This window comes from Excalfactoria chinensis, chromosome 4 (assembly GCF_039878825.1).
Source record: "Excalfactoria chinensis isolate bCotChi1 chromosome 4, bCotChi1.hap2, whole genome shotgun sequence".
Classification (NCBI taxonomy): domain Eukaryota; kingdom Metazoa; phylum Chordata; class Aves; order Galliformes; family Phasianidae; genus Excalfactoria; species Excalfactoria chinensis.
The window spans coordinates 56,683,056-56,705,035 of NC_092828.1; the positions used below are offsets into that span (position 1 = coordinate 56,683,056).

General features: G+C 39.9%; 2 protein-coding genes across 5 annotated transcripts in view; one reads left to right on the forward strand and one right to left on the reverse strand.

The window, feature by feature from the left end:
- Nucleotides 1-2,376, reverse strand: part of ARHGAP10 (Rho GTPase activating protein 10) — a 126,228-nt gene extending 123,852 nt beyond the window's left edge. The window contains exon 1 of one of the 2 annotated variants that reach the window (XM_072334663.1): nucleotides 2,086-2,376. In XM_072334663.1, the coding sequence (XP_072190764.1) occupies nucleotides 2,086-2,239 (154 nt within the window). In that variant the 5' untranslated portion in view covers nucleotides 2,240-2,376. The remainder of the gene's footprint in view (nucleotides 1-2,085) is intronic. The other variant, XM_072334661.1, reaches the window with a different exon arrangement.
- Nucleotides 2,377-5,974: 3,598 nt separating this feature from the next.
- PRMT9 (protein arginine methyltransferase 9) lies at nucleotides 5,975-21,972 on the forward strand. Of its 3 annotated transcripts, XM_072334833.1 has the most exons (14): nucleotides 5,975-6,076; nucleotides 6,412-6,463; nucleotides 6,978-7,189; nucleotides 7,664-7,812; nucleotides 8,899-9,135; nucleotides 9,786-9,953; nucleotides 11,643-11,745; nucleotides 12,263-12,369; nucleotides 13,911-14,103; nucleotides 16,600-16,783; nucleotides 18,044-18,755; nucleotides 19,359-19,512; nucleotides 19,966-20,088; nucleotides 20,264-21,972. In XM_072334833.1, the coding sequence occupies exons 3-14, from the start codon at nucleotides 7,004-7,006 to the stop codon at nucleotides 20,477-20,479; spliced, it is 2,532 nt and encodes an 843-aa protein (XP_072190934.1). In that variant the 5' UTR covers nucleotides 5,975-6,076; nucleotides 6,412-6,463; nucleotides 6,978-7,003; the 3' UTR covers nucleotides 20,480-21,972. The 3 variants fall into 3 exon arrangements, with proteins under 3 accessions (XP_072190934.1, XP_072190935.1, XP_072190936.1); XM_072334834.1 differs by lacking the exon at nucleotides 6,412-6,463 and having other exon boundaries at nucleotides 6,002-6,076; nucleotides 20,264-21,031; XM_072334835.1 differs by lacking the exons at nucleotides 5,975-6,076; nucleotides 6,412-6,463; nucleotides 6,978-7,189; ... (1 more) ...; nucleotides 8,899-9,135; nucleotides 9,786-9,953 and having other exon boundaries at nucleotides 11,644-11,758; nucleotides 20,264-21,031.
- The last annotated feature ends 8 nt before the right edge of the window (nucleotides 21,973-21,980 follow it).

Sequence of the window (21,980 nt, forward strand, 5' to 3'; positions counted from 1 at the left end):
GAAACAAGACAGCTATGAGCCTGTCTTGTTTATCTTTCTATCAGATTCTTGAAAGACTTAATATTGTAAAGATACACTTGATATATCCCTTATACCGAAGACTGGAAGCTCACCAAGTAAGGAAAACAGAAGATATCTATTTTATTTTCCTACTAAAAAGCAGTACAGCTCTGTATTGACAAAAATCAGTCCTTCTAAGTTTAGGTGGAATACACACTTCCTTACAACCATGGAGACAAACAGGAAAGATACAAAGAGAGGATCCACTGTGCTGTTATTGTTGTCCCAGGAGGCACCAATAACTTCTATGGTCAGAGGGAGTGGCGGCAATATCTGCTTATCATCTTGCAAGATGTAACCCACAGTGAACAGCATCAAAGCCACTGGCAGTGCTGACTGTCAGACAGGAAATGTGATGTACTCAGTCACTGAAGTTACTCACACCTAAAGAATCCTCACAACATTTCTGGTAAGCTGCTGCTTTACATACGATATAGGGAAAGCACAGTTCTGAATAAAATTAAGAGAAGGAAGTGCAGGTGTTCTCTGTGCAGTCAGTTCATTTCACACAAACTTAAGAACACTGGGCTAATACATTCTATATATTACAGCCCAATCAGATAAGTTTATTATGTTCACTTCTGGTAATTAATATGGTTCAAAAGACTAAAACAACTTCCCAAAACAAATCATACTCAACAGTTGCCTAAGATGCACTCTTAAGCTCTTGATATGCCCTGTTTTATTTTCACATTCTCTAGATAGTAAGCCAGACTTTGTGTAGAAAACACAGTGTTTAGTAGGTGTATCCAGCCCACTTCTTGAGCCCATTTTTCAGAACAAATATTGATCCCATTTGGTTTCCTGACAGCGAAAGAATCAGGCTCCTTGACATAGCCAGATGCCAATATTTTCTTCTGAAAGCATAAGAAGAACCAACAGGCAAACCACTAACATTTTAACTGGTTTGGTTTGACTTCGGTATCCACTGAAAACCTGACACTGCATTACCAGCAGCAGAGGAACATGACCCAATTCAAACAGGGCTTTGTAAGAGGGGAGACATACTGAAATGCATAAGAAAGCTTAGCACACAAAGCTAAGTTCCCCATGCATTGTGCACCACGCTGCTGTTATCAGTCCAGAACTGTGCAGGAGTCAGGGGACTCAGAGAAGATAGGGCTTTTACACATCCAAACGTCACATTAAAAACCATCCTTAAATAACACCTGATCTGCAAGAACTGAGCATTACCTGGACAGCAACCAGTTACAAAGAAGTGAAACATGATAAAGCATTTTCTATCTTTTTTGCCCGAGCACATCAAACAGAGAAAGAGAAGGAAATTCCTCTATTTGCATCTGACAGATTACCTCTGTTTTTAGGACTCCCATTGTATCCAGACAGCTGCACTGCCCCCACCACTGACCTAATCCTTCACAGCTTACTTTAAGGAAATATCTTGGAAGCTGTGGTTCTCTGCTTTCAGATGTTTTCTGTGACATCAGAGACGCAGAATACTTTCGAGAAGGCAGAGTCACGCTGCTCTGTTAGTTGTTCATTTGAATAATCAACCATAGTCAGTCATCCTCGTAGATATTTCAAAGGAAACTACAGTGCTATATCTGAAGTTAAAAGAAGAAATTACATGACCACTGGACCACTGTAAGAACGTGCATTAATGTGGGCACCAAACCACAGCTACCATTTATACACAGTGTATACGAATATATAAAATACATAAATACGTTGAAGAAGGCCATTCAGAGGCCAAGCACAGAGCTGGTAGCAGTGCTGTACCGCAGAACCGTAAGCCTTGTGATTCCAACTCAAAATTGTAACTGAAGTGTCGTTTCAGCAGCTTCCCCGCCGACCCCAGACGCACACGCGACACGCAGCCGTTCTCTATTTTCAGAGAGGCAATTCTCAAGCCGCTCGGCTTGGCAACGCACCGGTACGACGGCAAGGCAATCCTCCCGAAAGATTAACACCTTAGCACACTCCGGGCCCCGAACCGACAAAGACGTAAACCAGGGCCCGGCCAAGACAGCGTAGGGCCGGCGTTCCCCCACGTCCCTTACTCACTTTTGGTGGCGGCGATCAGGTTTTTCCCATCCTTGAGCAAATCCTTGATAAACTTATTGGTCTTCTCCAGCTCGGCCTCATGGGCTCGCACCCGCTCCCTGAACCAGGGGCTATCCAGGTAGCAGTCGCTGAACTCCAAAGGCTGCAGCCCCATGGCTGCGCTACACCGCGCCGCGCGCGCCCTTCCTCACAGCAACCTCCGCGACCACCAGCCCGTACTCCGCAACCCGGCTGCACGGCGGCCACAAAGAGATAGGGCTGGGCAGGGGAGGCGGCCCGCTCCCGGCAGCCCCGCCGCCGAGCCCCGCCCGGCCGAACAGGCGGCCCGCCTCTCAGCGCCGGGCGGCAGCGCCGCGCCAGGAGGCTGGTAGGGTAGTGCGAGCTGTGAGTTCCTCGCGTGCGGTTGAGCGAAGGTAGCGGCTGCTTCTAGCAGCACTCCCGGGTCCTGCTTCAGAACGGAGGCTGTAGGCTACAGGTGACTGAGCACGCAGCCACTTCTTCGTGTTTTAGGAGGGAAATGATCGGTCTTTAGGGCAAGGAGGCGTGAAACAGGACACAGGCTCTTATCAGAAACTGGCTGCGGTTTCAGTAAATGCCGACTGGTCTGCTGATAGAGCCAGCTAGTGCCACTCACCTGTAGGGTCTGACCCTGTCCTGCTCACGTAGCTGCATGTGAAGTTAGTTGGGGGAGGTAGCTAATAGCCTCATCTTTATGTCTTCGTTTAATAAACTCATACAAAGCCTGTAGGAAGAGCAAGACCTTGGGAAGGCTGTTGTTTGTACCCCAGTGCTGAGCTGAAGGCAGGCCGGGAGATGCAGAGTGCAGAGAATACTCAAGCCCTTCAGCCAAGTGTTCCAGCTGCTGCGTCACAGTGTGTGCTGTGACTGCTTTCTAAAATCATTTAACTGATAAGACGCTCTGCTACTAAAAACTGTGCAAAAATGGAAATGAAAAATCAACCTTATATAACAAACGATCCTTATCTCTGTTTGGATTATTGGAGCAGTGTTTGAAGAGCAAATATTTCTGTGAACGGATTGTTTACTTTGTCCTACGCTCATTTTCAGGAAGAAAATTAGAATAATATTTTTCATGCTTGTTTGTAGTTACTGCAATTTTCCTATTATTGTTCCTCTGAAATGTTATAAAGCAATCATGGAGTTGCTTGAATTCAAATTAAGAAGAAAAAAAGAAGACAAAAGAATCATTTGTATGTTTACATAAAGCCAATTCACTGTTACATTGCTATTCTACACTGTTCACCCAGCATTGTTATCCTGACAACACACTGTGCCCTTAGCAACTACTGAAAGAGATTGTACTTTGCAAAACCTAACCTGCTGGTTCAAACGCTGTCTGACCCTGAAATGACTGTGGTGGTAGAAATAACCTATTAAATTAAACAGACAAAAATGATACATCTGGGCAAGAAAAGTAGCTATAAGTTCTTTGCTAGTTAATCCTATAAGTATTTTTATATCAGTATTTTAGAATAGTCTCCCCTTTTTTGCCATTCTCTACTCGATATCATCAAATCTTGCAGCTTTGTTGTAGGCTCGTTTAAAAGACTAGCGTAGCTTAACTATGTGAAGCTTTAGCAACATCCTGTCTATACACCATACAGTCTTTGCTTTGGGTATTTTCTGTTGATGGCCATTGCAGGTGTGGTTTCATACTTCAAGTTATTTTATACAACAGGCCTATGCTAGCAAGGTGTCTGGTTTCACTTCACCTTATGTTCTTGCATACAGATACCTCTTGTTCTTCAATATCTTGATTTTCGTGTAAGTCAATGTTCTGATGCATTTTCCTCTGGCTAGTCATGCTTCTATTCTGCAATAGAAAGATGGATTGCAAGTTAGTAAGCTTAACTTGGTCTTACTGGCGTCTTATTACAGACTCTTGCCATCACTGCGTTACTTGCAACATGCAGTTGTGCTTAGTTGTTGGAAACACTGAAGAAAACATCATTAGAAGCAACATCCTTCTGAGGTATTGCAGTTTTGTCTCCTGCCTGCATACTTTTAACTCAGGAGAAAATTCCTTACATGGGCTAGAATTTAGTTTCATTTCAGCTCCAGCCTTATTTGTGTTATCTTGGCGTGCAGCTTTATGCAAACATGTTCTGCGGCCATTTTTTTTTCCTTCTCAAGTGTTCCCTTGAAAAGTACAATATGGGTGTGAACTTAGCAGAACCCTACTTAGTCTTTGAATTGAACTGAATCTTCCCAATTGCAAAGATTTTACACTGCCAGTTTTTAGTAATCTTCTTCCACTAATGTAACTGCATGCAATATCAGTTTATATTGGGTCAAATTAGCACACAGCAGTACTCAATTTATGCTTAGAAATAAGTACTGTAAGATGTGCTACCCATCTGGCACTTTCTCTGATCTAAAAATACGGGTTTAGAGGATGATGGAGATGCTGAGATACTGGCTCATTTGGGAGAGTCCCACTCTTTTTTACACTTCATTGTCCATAGGTGATAATTAACAGTGCTTCCTGCTTTCTTTTTCCTGCCATGTACCACAATCCTGCTTTACAGCTCTGGTTAGATATATTTTATTATCCTTTGAAGCTAATATTTGCACATCCTCTCGGAATTCGTTCACCCTAAGCACTTTATCAGTTTGTGGTTTGGGTTTTCTGGCATGTTTGTTCTCTGTGTGAAGCTGGTGGCAATGTCATTCAGGTAACCTGTTCCTCAGTGCTTTCCTTTGGGTCCCTTCACTCTGAAAGTTTGTAGACTTACTACTTACTCCCCTGTGATATTGCAGAGCAGTAATTAATGTTTACTCTGGATTATGGTTTTAATTGTCTCTGTGTTTCTTTCAGAGTAACTTTTTTCTCCCATCTGTATTACTTTTTCACCTTGTTCAACATGCTGGCTTGGCATGGTGGTGATTATTTCTCAAAAATGAATGTGTCTGCAGCAGCCACAACTGTAAAACCCTGGGTGAGCTGCATTCATGCTTTTGAAAAGGGAAGCAATAATGAACAGCTTTCAAACACTTTGTAATTACTGAACAATGGCGTAGCCTGTTCTTGTCTCAAAAGTAGGACAAGACTGAATGAACTCTGCCTTTTTTTGGAAGAGAGCTGCACACCAGGGTTAATCCCAGGAGGAGGCAGCCTGCCACGTTCCATGATGGAAGAAGATAAGCGGTGTCATAGGCATGGGAGGAGGCAAGGTGAGGTACTGAGGAGTGGGAGCAAAGGTCTGGATTTTGCTCCTCGTGATCTCTGTTGGTGTAGAGCAGAGTCAAAGGCTGAGGCAACTCAGACTTGTTTGTGACTTAAAACAAAGTGGTATGAATTTCCTCCTCAGATGTCATTACCCAGGTTTATCAGCAACGTAATTCAAATTAAATGTTACAAACAGCACAACTGCAGTCCAGCTACAGACAGTGCCTGCGCAACATGGTGTTCTTATACTACATCCTGTATCATTTAAGGTGATGGGAGTTCTTACACGTAGAGCAGGTCTGAGCAGCACTGAATGGCCAGGGACTGGAGTGGCAGTGGATTTAGGCCACATCTAGCTAGACCTGTGTTCTTATGCCCTGAATTACCAGTTTTAAATGTTGGATGTGGGTGGCAAATAACTTGGGCAATTACAAGCACCTTTATGCTATGTGTATACGTGCATGTATATATACTACATACACACAGATACAGCAGAGGGAGTGGGGAAAGCAGTACGAGAACAAGATGAACTTTTAATAACAGTTTCTAACCGAGACAGTACGTTTGACCTCAACCCGAGGCGGGAGAAGGAGCATTAGCCCCAGACGAGGCAGAAAACAGATACCGCCGCCATCTCAGGAGGCGGCACCACACTCGCGGCGCCCATTGCTACGCAACGGGGCGCGCCGGCCCGCGGCCGTCGCTCCGCGCATGCGCCTCCGGCTTACTCTTGGCCCTAAGATGGCGGCGGCCTGTGGTGCGGGAGTGGTGTGTTCAGGAGTTTCAGTCCGTGCGGAGCAGGTGATGATTCTGGGAGCCTGAAGGGAGCTGGTTTCTCGGTGTGTCTCCGCACTTTGTGCCTGCGGCAGTCCTGAGCCTAACTCAGCCTCCTCTTCCTTGCTGGGTGATGTTGTGGCCTGTGGGACTGTGTGGTGTTCCCCGCCGGCTTGCTTGCCCTCGCTGTTTCGGGTCCTCACACCGGTTCTTCAGGCTCCTGGGTGCGCTCGCGTGTTCCTTTGCAAGTTAACGATGTCTGCTTCGTTCGTGGCTGCTGCTTTCTTAAGCAAATAGACAGGCTGTTAGCGTGATTTTGTGTTCCTGTCAGTCACTCCTTATGTAATGTTTGCTCTCTTCAGCTTTAGGGCATAACTGAAAATCCCGAAGGCACTTCTAGGCCCTTATGTGTAGGTAAGCCTTATGAATGTGAGCGGTAACTGACACTGCTTCTGATAACTAACGTTTTCTTGAGGAGGAGAGATATTCGTGTTGTCTTGTGAGCTTGCTGTCTGTGCAGGAGATATGGCTTTATGGGGTTACTGTTGTTGAAGTGGAAAAGGGTTAACCTCTGTGACTCGCTGAAAACTCAGTGCATGAGCTTTTGGCACACAGAACTACTTGGTTAAAGGCATGCTAAAATATGCAATACCAACATTATTTTTTAAAAGCAAAGAATTGTAAGTTGTTTGCAGGACCTCATATGGCCCAAAAGTGATGCATGCTTAACTTTTGAATAGTGAATGTTCATTTTAAAGTTGATGGAATTGTCAGTGGTATAAAGACAGGAATGCTTTTGAATGCTTAGGATCTGGGATCCTAATGCTTATGAAAACTTTCAATGCTTATGAAAACTTTAAGGTTGCTTAGTCTGTCTGCTCTGTGTAACCTTGTCTTGTTACTTGCATGTGTTACTTGTTTGTTCTAGGAGGAGCAGTGCTTCCAGCCTTCAGAATGTCCAACTTGAACGCAAAGTTCCGTCGTAGTCACCGAGGTGCTCAGGAAGCCGGCAGGCGGGAGCTCATTTCTAGATCTTTGCAGAGTGCTCAGCATTGTTTGGAGGACCAGGATTATGGAACTGCATATGCTCACTATCTCCTGGTACTAAATCTAGCTCCCGAGCTGAAAACCAGTGTGAAAGTAAGTGCTCTTTGATTTCCTCTTGAGTCTGTGTGATGTGGTCTGTGCCTTTGTCTGTAGCTGATCTTTCTATTCAGTCTTGAAAATAAAAGAATAGTAGTAATTGAGATAAATGTTTAATGAACTGCTCGTGTCTATAGAAGGAAATTGATGTACTTTTCTTTTAGTGCTGTATATGTCTACTAAGTTTAATAAAGATGGGCCAGTGTTAATATTCACTTGTTCTGTAGAGTAACGTACATTAGTATGTGCATAGGCCCTTAGTATCCATTGCTGGGTGATGATACTTTGTGTGGATGTTTGAGAGTTTATTTCTGTTACTTTCAGTGAGCCAGCTGATTTGGGACAGTACTGAGTGTACTGCTGCTGAAGGGAAATTTATGTGTTTAGGTGCGTCTGGCCAACTCTGATGTTTTCAAGTCTCAGTTCCACTCTTCTGGTAACTAACTCAATGCTGTACGTTTTGTTTTCTAGGAAACATTCCAGTTTACCCTCTTCAAATGGGCAGAAGAGCTAGATTCTTTAGCACGGATTCAAGATCTATTTAACTGTTATGAACAGGCACTTGAGTTGTATCCAAATGATGAAGTGATATGTAACAGTATGGGAGAACATCTATTCAGGTTTGTATTGAGTAGTGTATACTCAGTTTTTATAACATTTGGTTTTTAGTTTTGTATGTTGTGAAAGAGTAGTCAGCTGAACATAGCATGTAAGACTGTGTTTATTTCTTTTAAGCATAGTTTATGCTTGACTTTATATAATGCGTGCAGTTGAATGTTGTGTGCTTGTCAGCTTGAAAAGTTGATTAGTCAGTGCTAAAATGTGTTGATAGTCGCAGCAAAAATTAAATTGTGCTTAAAAGAGCACTTCTGCTGAAGTAAAAGGTTAAAGTCAAAGCACTACATTTGAGTATTTTTAAACCATTAATTAAATAATTACTAAAGAAAAACAAAACTAACTGTTCAAATTCATCACGTTAAGTATTGTTGTTGTTAACATAGAATTTTTAAAGTTTATCATTGTTTTTTTCCCCTCTGAGATCTCTGAACTTTATTGCTTTTGCATCCTGTCTTTAAATTCTGGTCCTTCTTGAGGTCACGTTGGATGAACCTTTCAAATGAGGAAGCTAGTCACGTGTGCTGTGTAGAACTGATTGGACACTTTGATATATTTTACAGCTCTTCTTTTTCAGTGCAGTCTGCTTTGACCATATGCTATAGCTATTATAGAAGTTTGGTTCAGTTCTCAGTTTAATTTCAGAATTGCCTCTTAATGGAAGCACTGGCAACTCAAAATTTGATTGTTCTGTAGTATATTCAAGTTAAATGTGGTGAGAGGAACTTGGATTTTGTAGCATTCCCTTGAAGCTTGAAAAATCTGTGAGACTGCAGGTTTGCTACTGTCATACAGTTACAGTAAGTTCTTGTAGAACCTATTCTAGATTGTAAAAGGATGCCAATAGCAAATGAAGGTTGGAACACGTGAAATTTTTTACTACCTTTGCGTTTTAAAGTGATTTGATGTAAAGTTGTAAGTAATGTGTATATATATAATTTTTTTTATAAGTTAATCTTAGTATTTTTATGGAGAATCTAATGTAAAATATTTCTGTTGTCATTTGTCTGATATAAGACTATGGACTTACAGATATTTACCAATAATTGGCATCTGAACGTATGCTTTCTATTTGTTGTTTTAACCATTAGAATGGGCTTCAGAGATGAAGCAGCTGGGTATTTTCACAAAGCAGTGAAACTTAATCCAGATTTTGCTGATGCAAAGGAGAATTTCTACCGTGTTGCAAACTGGCTTGTGGAACGTTGGCACTTCATCATGCTTAACGATGCCAAGAGGAATCTTACTTACCTGAAAGCAATAGAGAATGCTGTCTGCTCGGGGTGCAAGTCTGTCCTTGATATTGGAACAGGAACAGGAATATTGAGGTACGTCATAAGCATATGTTTAACATTTAATTATTAGAAATATTTGTTGTCTAAGGAAATGTTAGTGCTACTTAAAAGATTATTTTATTTTACATTTATGCCTTGTTGAGGCAAGACTTATGGAAGGAAACAACATTCAAAAGTCAGTGAGTCTTGAGGTTGGTGTTTGTGGGTGCAATGTTCATTTTATTGCAGGTTTTATTTTGTACCAAGAGCTACTGTATGAATTGGAGAATTTATATCACTCTTGGAGCTGTAATGTCAAATATTCTGTCCTAAGCTATTGTGTAGTATTAAGTAATCTCTTCATTTATATGGAAAATATTAGTGAATGAAAATGCTGTACTGTGAAGAGTGGATTTAGTATAGCTGGGGAATCTCCTGCTGTCCGTGTTGGTCACAGTATGTTAACAGGAGGTCAGTTTGTGTAGTATTAGTATTCATGCAAGAAATGTAATGAAAATTAGTATTTTCAATGATAAGTTTTAGGCAGTTTTTTGAATAAAAAGCAGATGCATAAACAGAACTTCATAACACAGTACTTAGTCTTTTGACATGGAATACCAATAACCAAAAGGCATAGAACTATGACACATACTTTACCTTAAATGATAAACAGGAGGGAGAAAGCTCTGATTCTTGTATTTCAGTATGTTTGCAAAGAAGGCAGGAGCATCTTCTGTCTTTGCCTGTGAATTGTCAAAAACCATGTATGAACTTGCCTGTGATGTGGTGGCAGCAAATAACATGGACAAAGAAATCAAGCTTCTACATTTGAAGTCACTTGACATAGAAATTCCAAAGGACATACCGGAAAGGTGAGTTGTTGCATCTACTGTGATAACATTTAAATTTTTCTTCTAATTTAAGATGTGCTGTAATCTAAACAGGGAATAACTTTCCCTGTGGTAATCAACCACACTTATGGTGAGAAGGTTTTAAGATTTTAGGGAGCAATGCAGAAATTGTTTTTGTGATTATGTTAAGTTGTGTGATAAATCAGTAATGTTACAAATTAAGTATTTTAGTTCTTGGGTGGTATCTTAGAGGCATGTGCAATTATGTTGCATCAACAGGAAAGGAGTAGTGAGGTTATTGCGCTGTGAAAGTTCACACTGAACAACTTGGGACTCATTTCTGCAACTGGGGATGGAGTTCTATAATGGGACCTCCAAAAGAAGACTACATCTGGGATATATTACACCCCTGTGACTCCATGTGAAGTTCTGTGTTCAGACAGAGAGATTAGAAATGCAGGTTGTCTGCCTCTTATCAAGAAGAGGGGAGAAGCTTCCTCTCTCATCACATCAGAACCTGATACTATTTTCAGAGAGGAGAAAGAAGTGCCACATGTTGTGTGCAGGTCCCTCATGTTTTCTTTGTGCCATGGGATAGAACCAGAGGGCAGTGAGAGCAGCATTAGATGCTGGAGTAGATTCAGTGGAAGAGTGTTGTAACTTTTCCTGTGAGAATAGATTTTTGTGTTGAGCGTTGCTTTTGATGTACTCATATGATACTTAGGAGTATATGTATTTGCCCACTGTAGCAGAGATCCATGCGCTTTGGAAAGCTAAGTAGCTTATATTTTCAGTATTAAGTAATGTCTTTTAAAGCAAAGTAAGAGCTGCTGAGGTGAGTTGGCAACTGGGAATTCCTTTTGGCAAATTAAAATTTGATCCATTGTGATAGCTCTCACCACGTGCAATTCAAACTTTTTAGGCTACCTTACTCTTTTTTTTGTGCTCTATCACTTTCAAAAAGGACTCTTTAGGAAAAATTTTAGCAGGTATGGATCTAAGGGGATGTTAGTTTGTTATAGTATACTCAGAGTGCTGGTTTATCTCTTCAGCTCACTGCTACTGGAAATGCAGAGCAAAAATATGGGAAGGAAATGTTTTATTACACATTAGTAACGTTGATAAAGTATCTGTGCTGATGATGGTAAAGACTTGATAATGTGGAAAAGCAAAGCTGCCATGGTTAAGCATGCCAGACAAGCTTTGTCTAACTTTGTCAGCTAAGCTGTACTCATTGACCATGTGCATCCTCTGGGTGTCTGTGCTGAGTTACTGGGTTTCACTTGTCAGGAATAAGTTGTTACTGTTCTGGAGAAGTCTGGTCTTCTGGTTAAAAAGGAATATTGAAAAAAAACTGTAACACATGGGCACTTGCACGAGATACAGACAAAATACTGGCTGCGCCTCAGGCTGAAACAAATTCTTATTTGGGTTGGATTCTTTCCCCACAATGTATTTTTAAATACTGACCAATAAGATTTGTGGTAAACTCTTGCTCAAATTTTGTCTTATTTGTATCTTAAATAATTTGTTAGAAGGATTTAGTTGCCCATCGGTATTGAAACTTCAGAACGCTGGTAAAAGTTGTGCTTTGATCTCATGTTGGAATAGGCTTTTTCATTAGTATTTTTCTTTAGAAGAATAACTTAACAGACATGCATGATACGAATTACATTTCATGCTATTTGTTTGTTTTTTTCCCTCATGTAGAGTTTCCTTAGTTGTCACAGAAACAGTTGATGCTGGTTTATTTGGAGAGGGGATTGTGGAGAGCTTGATACATGCTTGGGAACATCTGCTTTTACAGCCAAAGGTAGGTGATGTAGGTAAGTGTAAATATGATTTCTATTTGGCTTAATTGTATATACATATTTATATATTGTTTTTATACATATATCTACACACACTATTTATATGTATACACACACACGCAAATACATTTTCTGTGTTCTGCCTTGATTCCAAATAACAGTGATTTAAAAACAAGTTTTAACTGGCAGAAAATATATTTTGTCTAACTGGAACTGATGACCTCTGGTGTTAAGTGCAGGAATTATGCCTGTGGGAAAGGTCCTCAGATGTTGCATCAAACATAATAGGATACAATTTAAAGCATGGATTTAAAATTACAGAAGTAGTAAAATGATAAAGTAAAACTGATGTGCAGATCATATTGAAATACACTGTTAAGAAAAAGTTTGATTTGCGGGAATGACAGAGACTTGGAGATTTCTCCTGGTTAATGCGAACTTTTGTAATCCTAACTTTAAAGTAGGTTTTTAAGTAAAGATAGGAGTAGGTTTAAGTAAATGTTCCTATTAACGTTACAGCCAAAAAATCAGGATGTCAATGCTGAAGACTATGGGCAAGTTATTCCTGCAAGTGCTACAGTATTTGGAATGGCAGTGGAATGCAAAGAGATACGTAGACATCACAGGTATGTTTAAACTCTAGCACACTTTGGACGCACATTGGTTTCTTGGGAGAAGACTTTGTGACTTATTAATTGTGAGCTTTCATTTATTGTTCTCTTTATGTTTTTTAAATGACTGCATATGTCTCACTAAGCAGGTTTCTGATCCAACCCTTCCCTCTCCTTTCTCAGGACGCTTTTTCTTTTTTCCCTTCTTCTAAACCACTTCATTAGAAACTCTTGATTTTCAGTAATGCTGAAAACAAATACCATTAGTGCATACTAAAGACATGCGATTCCTTAATAGTAAAATTACTTCCCAATTTCTGTATTGGAGATTCTTGGATTAACAGTTGACCTTTATCCTCATTTTACCTTCTTTATAATCTGCTTCATACCTCACTGCTAGATCCTACCCCTTTCAGATGTGGACAGGATTTTGTAAAGCCTGAATGTCAATAATCCCACTTTGCATTATCCTTCTCAATATGTGCCTTACCTAATTTTGAGCTCACATACTCTCAGGTTTCTTTGTTGATACCAGTTGTGACTGTATCAGTTATTTCCATAGTTGTTTTCATTTTCATCTTCTAAAACAGTATCACTGTATGGAGACAGTCTGTCTAATAGGTTTAATCTTATTTTGTTTAGGATTAATCTTGTTGCAAGTTAAAGGAAACACTGATTTACGCAGATACTTTTATGCACTGGAACAGAAAAATACCTGTGCCATATCATTGACTTCTAATGTGTTAGCCCTGAAGAGTAGTCAGAAAGAGACAGAAGTTCTCATAGTAATTGGTCACAGAAGAACTTTCCTTCAGGAATAACACTTTAGGAGTAATCAGCATCTTGAAAGATGGCAGTGAATATTTCTTAAAAATTTTAAGCAGGATGAAACTCTTGTGATATACATCCCTGTGTTTCCCTGGGTGTTTTCATGAGATGCATCAAAACTCTTTTTTAAATGTTCTTTTGAAGGCAACATGATTGAAGATACTTGGAATAGCAGTGTGAAAATATCTTTTTCCTCGTGCTTTTTATATTGTCTAGTGTTGTTTTTTTTTTTTTGGTCTTGTTGTAAATTCATACAACTTTTCAGCTTCTCATCACTTCTGTGCCCAAATGGTTTTAAGTAGATGAATAGCCCAGAAGTCTGTGGATACTTGAGGTTTTGTTTTGTTTTTTTCCTCAAGTACACTTCAGAGTATATATCATCTAGCAGCAGACATCGAGCCTTTATTTGACAGGGAATCAGCTTTCGTTCTTAAGTGCTTATTATCTTGCATCTGTGTCTGATGCTGATTGTTTGCTTTGCACTCCACTGATTAGCATTTCTGTCATTCATTGATTCTTATTATTTTGGGGGGATGGGGAGGGGAGTTGTTTGGTTTTTGTTTTTGCATTTTCTAGAATGTACTTTAAAGGTTCATATCACATGACAGTAAAGCAATATTCTAGGAGAACATGGTGTCTTTTAATTCTTCTGCACTGCATTTGAAACGCTTAGCCAGTCTTGAAAGGATTATGAAGTTTCATGCTCCTTCCTCTTTCTCTCCCCCCAGAGTGGGAACACAAGAAGTTGCTGGTGTACAGTTGCCACATTCTGTGAAGTTCTTTAGTCCAACGTATGCTTTTGCTGGTTCAGAGGAAACTGTTGAGCCTTACACCACTGAAAAACTCAGTCGAATTCCTGGAGGTTATGTACCTCTAACAGAGCCCTTTCAAATAATGACAGTGGATTTCAACAATCTGCAGGTAAATACATATACATATATATGTATATATAACAATACATATATTTTCTTTACATCCTCTAGAACACTAATCTATGTATAAAAGAGGCCTACATCTTTTTTTGCCATGTTCAATTCTGCAATGGTTTACATATGCAAGGTTGGCAGTGCTGCCTTAATCCTGTACTGGTTTTCATACTTATCTGATTCATCAGATGACAGTCCTTGGATTTTTGAAGGTAAAGGTTTTTGTGTGATGTCGCTTAGTTCCCCAGACTAGCTCACGCATCGGACCAAACAACTGCTAGCATCAGTACAGGAAATGGAGAAAGAATTCAGTAGACCAGTCTTCAATCATTTATGCATCAAGGAACTGGCTAAGCTAATTCCTTTAAAGTTATAGGGAGTCTTCAGAGAAGTTGTGGAGATGAGAGTTAGGATATGTTTTACAGCTGGCATTAAATTGTATGTAAGTGTTGGGGTACATGTAAAAGAGAGGAGAGCTAAAATACCATATCCTATTCAACCATTTTGATTCCACCCTTCAGCTCCTAAGATATTTGTTATGCAGCTTTCTAAAATATAGTAGAATTATTCTATGCATTTTCCCAGAGTGTATTTGTATGCTTCTACCAAATAGACCTGAGCTGTAAGGCAAGAACATCAGCTGCTCACAGCTGAGCATGCTAAAAAGATTCTGCATCTGATCTCTGGTGAGTCGTTTCTTGCTCGTTGACCCATGGTGAGGAGTTAACATTAAAGTGGTGAGTCAGAGCTTAGAATAGATTCTGTTATATAAATGAAATTATTCTTGGCTACTGCTTGGCCAGGAATTGCAGTGTTCTGAATCAATAGCTTTTTCTACTTGGCTTGTCTGACGTCCTGAGGTTAAAAATGAAGGAAGACAAGGTTCTTTGGAACATTGCTGGGAGCGATTTCTGTGTTGCTTCTGCTTCTAGCGTAAGAAAATGCTACACCTGGAAGATGTCTACTCCTGAGACTCTGACACTGACAGACATGTAACCATACTCTTGAGTGAAGATCTGTTCCTTTGAAACTTTGTGTTAAGTACTCTGGTTATGAAAGGTGGAGATATCATCAGTAGAGGTGAAGGGAAGAAACACAGTTAACTAATTTGGAATAGTTAGTTGCTGTTCACTGTTGTTACAGGACTAGCACGTCCCTTTCAAAGTAACGACCAGAAAAGTAATTATAGCCAGTCAAAATAGTAATAATAAAAAAGGCCTCTGACTTGTGCTGATTACCTTTATTGCTGTTACTAGCAGCAGCAGTGCAGTTCCTCCCCAACAGGGGAATGAGATGTGGTTGTAATTGCAGGCTGTAGACGTTTGTACCTAGCCTGGTAACTACCTGCGTGCGTGTTTGCTGGCAGCACCTTGGTGTCACTGGGAGTGGAAGTAACTGTTTACCATCACAGCTGGTAATTACAGCTGATTACTCCTTTCAGGCCCTGAAGGAACTGAGCTATTGCCAATGAAGCTTTTTTTCATGATAAACTTTAATAACATCCTGTAATTTTGACACATGCATTGTTCAGCCATCTCTCAGTAGTGAGGTAGATCAACTTCTGGAGAACACAGGCCAAGAATAAAACGGGAGAAGAAAAAAATGCAGCTTGAGAGAACTACAAGTTATGTTCCTGGCATGGAATTTTCTTTTGCCTTGTGCATTTTGTTAAGAGTGAAATTTAGAGAGAACAAGTGCTGATGGGAGCTCGTCTGTAAAATAAGGAATTTTTAGACAAGGCTGTTACTAATATAACGATTGTAATTAAGAGAACCTTGGTCCCTTGTGATTAATATCCTCTTGCTGGTTTATGCCAGAGCTGTTAAAAGACATCAGAGCTGTGCCTGTTGTGTTTATGAATGTTACTGCAGAAGGTAATTACTGGGAGAAGCGTGTGTGAAAGATGGCTTCATTCCTATTACCTATTGAAGACTATTTAGGAAATACTCAGTAGTAAAATTTTACACAAAGTCGATAACGTAGGTTGCAGAGAATATAATCTCAAAGATGTTTGATTTGATGTTTTTGTAAAGATTGTGCTGAACTTTGGCTGTAGTGAACTCAGTGCTTGCTTAACAATTTCTAGAGCTGTATTTCTGAATTTGAACACAGGTTTTAACTGAAGCATGTGTCTGAGTGTTGGCTTGAGTTTGATATCAAAGACTTAAGTTCTTACAAGGCATGCTTTGTCAGTAGAACTTGCAGTTTCTAGTTTTTAAATACATTGTTTTAGATGTGATTGTGCTTCCATTACTGGCTAGTGGGAAGGAGTTTGTTGTGTGTGCATAATTGTGCTTCAGTGAAGGAAGAGAGCCCGTATGCTGACAAGCACTGATAGTTGGCATTGTAGCATTTTGTTAACTCCAGGTTTCTGTCAGGTGCCCTCGTGGATTGGTACAGCAATGTGAGTGACTTGGTAGTAACTACTGTGAAACCATTTTTGATGTATGGATGTATTCCTCACACTTTTTTCTCTTTCCGTTCTGGTCAGGAGCTGAAGAGCCTTGCACATAGAAAGTCCTGGAAGCTCAGCCAGCCAGTCACTGAAGGAGGAATGCTAGATGCTATTGTGGTGTGGTTTGTACTGCAGCTTGATGATGAGCATGCTCTGTCTACAAGTCCTAGTGAAGAAACTTGCTGGGAACAGGCAGTCTATCCTGTGCAAGACCTCCCTGGTAAGTACTGTAGATTTTCTTGATGCAGTACATAAACTGACTAGCTCAAGAACAAAATGAAGCCAAATTACCATTTCTTAGTCTCTGAGATTAGTAATTGGATTAGGAGAAGGTGGTTCCTGATCAAGTTTATGTATTGTACTGGAAGTTGCTGCAGCAGGTCTTGTTTGTCAGACTCTACTGTGAGACAAATAAGGAACCTCCTGAAGGTCTGGGAGAATAAATACTTCAAAAATAATATTTTTTCTATACTGAATCAGATACTTTTTGGATCACTCCCAAAAGGTGAGGCCAGGATCACCTGGATGTGACAAGGTGATCTGTGTAATCAGGATGTGGCATTTGAAAGGGAGGTGAGCTAGTAGTTGCTAGCTGTTGCTGCCACAAAAACAAAGCTAGAAGCTCTCATCCACCCCCTTGCATCTGCTTTGGATTATAGCTTCATTGGTCACAGCTGTTCCTCAGTGCCAGTGTCATTTGCAGCAGCAGCTTCTACTTTGTTCACCTGTTTCTTATTTACTTACCTGTTGTTAGGTAGATAGTGGGGGCAGCTGTGCCATAGACCAGTTTAATTTAAAGCAGATGAGAGAGATGAGACTCTTTTAGTGTACATTGCCACTGAAAGATGTTTGTCAAACTATAGCCATTTTGTTTAGAACTTTTAGTCTGTATTGGTAGATACAGGCCAACTTGAACTGTGTTTGTTTTAGATAAAACTGACCTTTTCTAAACTGTAGCTCTTGTTTTCCATATAAATACAAATACACTTTGTCGACAGGAAGTATAAAAATGTAAATATTAAATATGTAACAGTTTAACATCAAAGCAGTTTCTTTGTGTGTTTTTGTTCAGCTCTGCTGTTGACAGGACACTTGGAGAAATTTGTATTTATTTTAAGCTTGTTTTGAGATTAAATGGATTTGTCTAGTGTAGGACAGATTAAGGCAAATGTGAACATGGCAGCAGATTTCAGTAGTGGCTTACAGAGCTTAGTACTGAAAATCGGAGGAACCTCCTCTTGAACAGGCTGTTTTGGTTCCAGCCTATGATGTGTTGTGTATTCAAGCCTCTGCATCTGTTCTGTCTCACTCTCTCCTGTGGAATAAGATACATGACCAGAACAAATCTTTCATACATGGTAAAAACAGCTAATGAAGCATTGAGATAATCTCTGTGCTTTTATTCTTGTGGAGCACTGCACATCTGCTGCAGTGATAGTATTTGCTGTAAGTGACGTGATTTTGTGCTGTTTTTTCCAAGATTATTCTGTGAAGGCTGGAGATACTGTGGTGATGGAAGTTTGCTGCCAAGACTGCTACCTGAAGATCCAGAAGATTTCTTTTCTAACTTCGGAGTGTGGGATGGACTGCAGTGACAGAGACGACATGCTGAGTTTGGGCAATGAGGCTGAATTATGTAGTGCTTTGGCTAGTCTTCAGACAGCTAGTGAACAGGATGACAAAGGTCAAGTTTGTGTGTTGGAATCCACAGAAATAGCCCTGCTGAACAATGTACCGTACCACGAATGCTTCAGAGCTGCCATGGGCAAGGTTCTGTCATCATTAAATCCAAGTAAGGACTTGGAGTCCATGGATATTGACAGACATAGCTGTGGGGTGAACAGCCAAGAAGACGAGAGCAAGAGCTCTTTAGATGTGGTTCCTGATCCTTTGTATGTACTAGATGTATCTGAAGGCTTCTCCATCCTACCAATTATAGCTGGCAAACTTGGACTAGTTAAAGCCTACAGCTCTATTGAGAAGGAACAGCATCAGGCAGTCCTTAATGTAATTGCAGAAGCAAATAATTTCCCTAAGGAAACTGTAGAATTTTGGCTCAGCCACTTAGAAGATGAAAATGTGGTGCTACAGAGACCCAAATCCGATAAATTATGGAGTATTATTATTTTGGATGTTATAGAGACATCTGGTTTAATCCAGCAGGAGGTGATGGAAAAGGCTGCAATATCCAGGTACAGTACAAATGGACAAAAGGAATTTTAGGAATCCATAATTATCTGAAAACTTTTGAAAGTGTTCCTTGTAGCGTTCCTGGGGCATCTTGGGTGTCTGATATAACTTGAAGTGTCAAGATCTCACTCCCATAGACTGCTTTATTTTTTGCATGCAATGATACAGATGGAAGATCTTCTTGGTTTGCTAGAAACAACGAGGATAGCCATTATCTTGCTAATAACTGAGGTAGCTCCATCACGTGTACATTGAGCTACTGTTGGCATAAAGTGGTATTGCTAAAAGATAGATACATAGAATTAGAACAGCCAGGGAAGCACCAAAAGAGCTATTAGATGTTGGTGCTTTGAGTAAGTCCTGTTACCTTCATATTGAAATATCATTGTTTCCAATACCGACACTGAGAAAATGTTGCTTTGTACAGTATTACCAGATAAATTCTTTTTTTTTCTTTATAATACAGTCTGGTCACATGGATCCAACTCAGATGTTTTGGGCACTTCAAAGGAACTAGTGTGTATTTATTAATGTATTAAATGTAAGTGTGCTTTCCTTGCTGTTGAATGATAAGCTATAGAGGTGAAATCTCTTTAATTTTACAGGTGTTTACTTCAGAGTGGAGGGAAGATATTTCCACAGTATGTGTTGGTATATGGGATGCTTGTAGAATCACAGTCCTTGTTACTGGAGAGTGCTGTTCAAGGAACAGAACCAACTCTTGGCTTTAATATAGCTCCTTTTATCAACCAGTTCAAGGTATGGAGTTGTTGGATGTCCTCCAAGTACAGTTCCAAAGCATGCAGCTGTTTAATTGTTGAGCTTCAGTATAAAATGGAAGAAAACTAAAAGGCTGAAACTTCATGTTTTGATATCAAGAGAGACTTCTTTGATGAGGCCTTGAGATGAAGCTAAAGAAATAGTTGTTGGTTTTTTTCTTCCTGGAACTAGAGTGAGTGAGTATTTGTCTGAGTTGTGAGAGATATAATGCGAATGTACAGAAGAATGGCTGTGCTCTTAGGAGTTCTATCTCCTTCATCACCTCATATCACAACAATGACATTTCAGAAGGGGTTAAATGAGAGCATTGAGCGTTTTGGCTGTTTCTTACAGACATGACAATAATTCCTGGAAACTTTTGCATTATAATTGTCATAAACGTATCACTTTGGAATGACTATTGATGTCTAAAGTTACGGTCTGTACTCCTAGGTACCTGTTCGTGTTTATTTGGATCTCTCTACGTTACCATGTGTACCTTTGAGTAAGCCAGCAGAACTACTAAGACTAGACCTCATGAATCCTCTGTTAAACACTGCTAGCAAAGAGGTGAAGGTGAGTTATGTCTGTGTGTGTATGTACTTACATACAATTTTAAGTGCACTTAACTGTCATTTTCTAGAACTGCCCAATTATTGTTCACCTGGGATGAAAATTTCAGTGCAAAATTTACTTCTCTGCAAATGTCATTGATTGAAATGGTCAAACTAATATCTTAAATATTTTTTAGGTACAGATTTGTAAGTCTGGCCAAGTCACTGCAATTCCCTTCTGGTATCACATACATCTAGATGAAGAGCATAGTTTGAATACATCTGATGAGTTCTCGCACTGGAAACAAGCTGCAGTTGTTCTTGATAAGCCTCTCCAAGTTCAGGTTGGAGATGAACTTGTGCTTGATGTTCAGCACCATAAAAGCAATATTAGCATCACAGTTAAACAGTGAAAAACATCCAGCATAAACCGTATGTTACGAACAGTTGGTGTACATCACTGGTACTAATTTATATTAAAGTCTAATTTTTATGTACTGATCAAAAAGGCTATTTTACTGTTTTAAAAGAGTTGGTAGACTTGTTGTCCATCCAACAGACAGACTAAAATGGGCACTTCAAGGGTATCTTACCAGGTAGTTTTGGGAGGTATTTCTGGGGCTGCATCTAAAAATCTGAGGGGTAGCTACTGCAGCAGTGGTAGAAGGGGGACAGATTTCTGACACTGCCCCATCACCTGTAGTTAAAGAAGAAGTATCTAAAATGCCTATGTCACAGCTGTTTACTTCTGACTGCGTAGTCCTTGTTTCATGAACCTTGGTTCTACTTCTCAGTAGTCAAAGCATCCTACTTAAGTGCATGAGATGTTATCTATTTAAAACCGACTGTAATGCCATTCCAGCTGCAGCATCACGTGGTGATGTTGCATGTAATTATAAAAGGTCATAAATGAGTGCTGTAAACTAAGTTAAGCTCTGTAGTACAAAGTAAAGCCAGTAAGCCTTTTAGAGTTTCTTAGAGTCATATTTCTAGTAATACAACCTTCTTTCCTCTTAAGAAAATGATGTCATTACATCAGCCACCACAAGCATTTGTATACTGTTCTTCTCTTCCTGTTGTTACATGTAGTGTAACAGCATTTCTTAATCTTCTATTCAGATGAAAGACTAACAGATCATCTCTAAGCACTGATCTTATCCCTGTAGCTACATAGGGAAGAGAGGGACAGGGTATTTTTGCAGCTAAGCATGAGGCTTCTTTACATGGAATGGACAGCAACAACATTATACAGTGCACTTCTGCAATGTGTCCTTAACAAAAGCCCATAGATAAGAGGTATTCAAAAACAATTTTCTGGAGTCTCACTGTATACAAGATCAGTGTGTACTCTCCATTAGGTGAATTATTTAGGTTATCTGGGATCAATTGAGGGACTGAGTAGTTGGAGCCACAGGTGCTGAAGCTCTTGGATGGCTGTAATAAAGCTCCTTCTAGAACAGGGGAGGACAGGTCTCCAATTTATTTTGAAAACAGAAGTGGTGGTGAAGTTCTCTTAAAATTAACCACGTACCGTCCTATATTTAAAGGTTACAATGCATAACAAAGTCTAAGAGTAGGACAGAGGCTCTTCAGAGTTGGTTTTTTCCCCCACTTTTACCTGTGCACATGCTAGAGCAAACAGGAAGTCCCCACCCACTGCAAGCTTTAACAAGCTGTTATTTACTGTTTTTAAAACATGGCTGTTAACAAGGAAAAGGTTGAGTCAAGCATAAATACACCTGATTCCTGATAAGCTCTGGGAAGAATTCTTTCATTATACTCAAAACACTGGAAGAAATTACAAGCACTTCTACTAGTTATGCACAAGATCCCCTTCTTCCCAAAGAGAACAATTGCCATCATTTGTCATTTACATTCTAAATAACAGTAGCAATAAATCGAATGGAAAAAAAC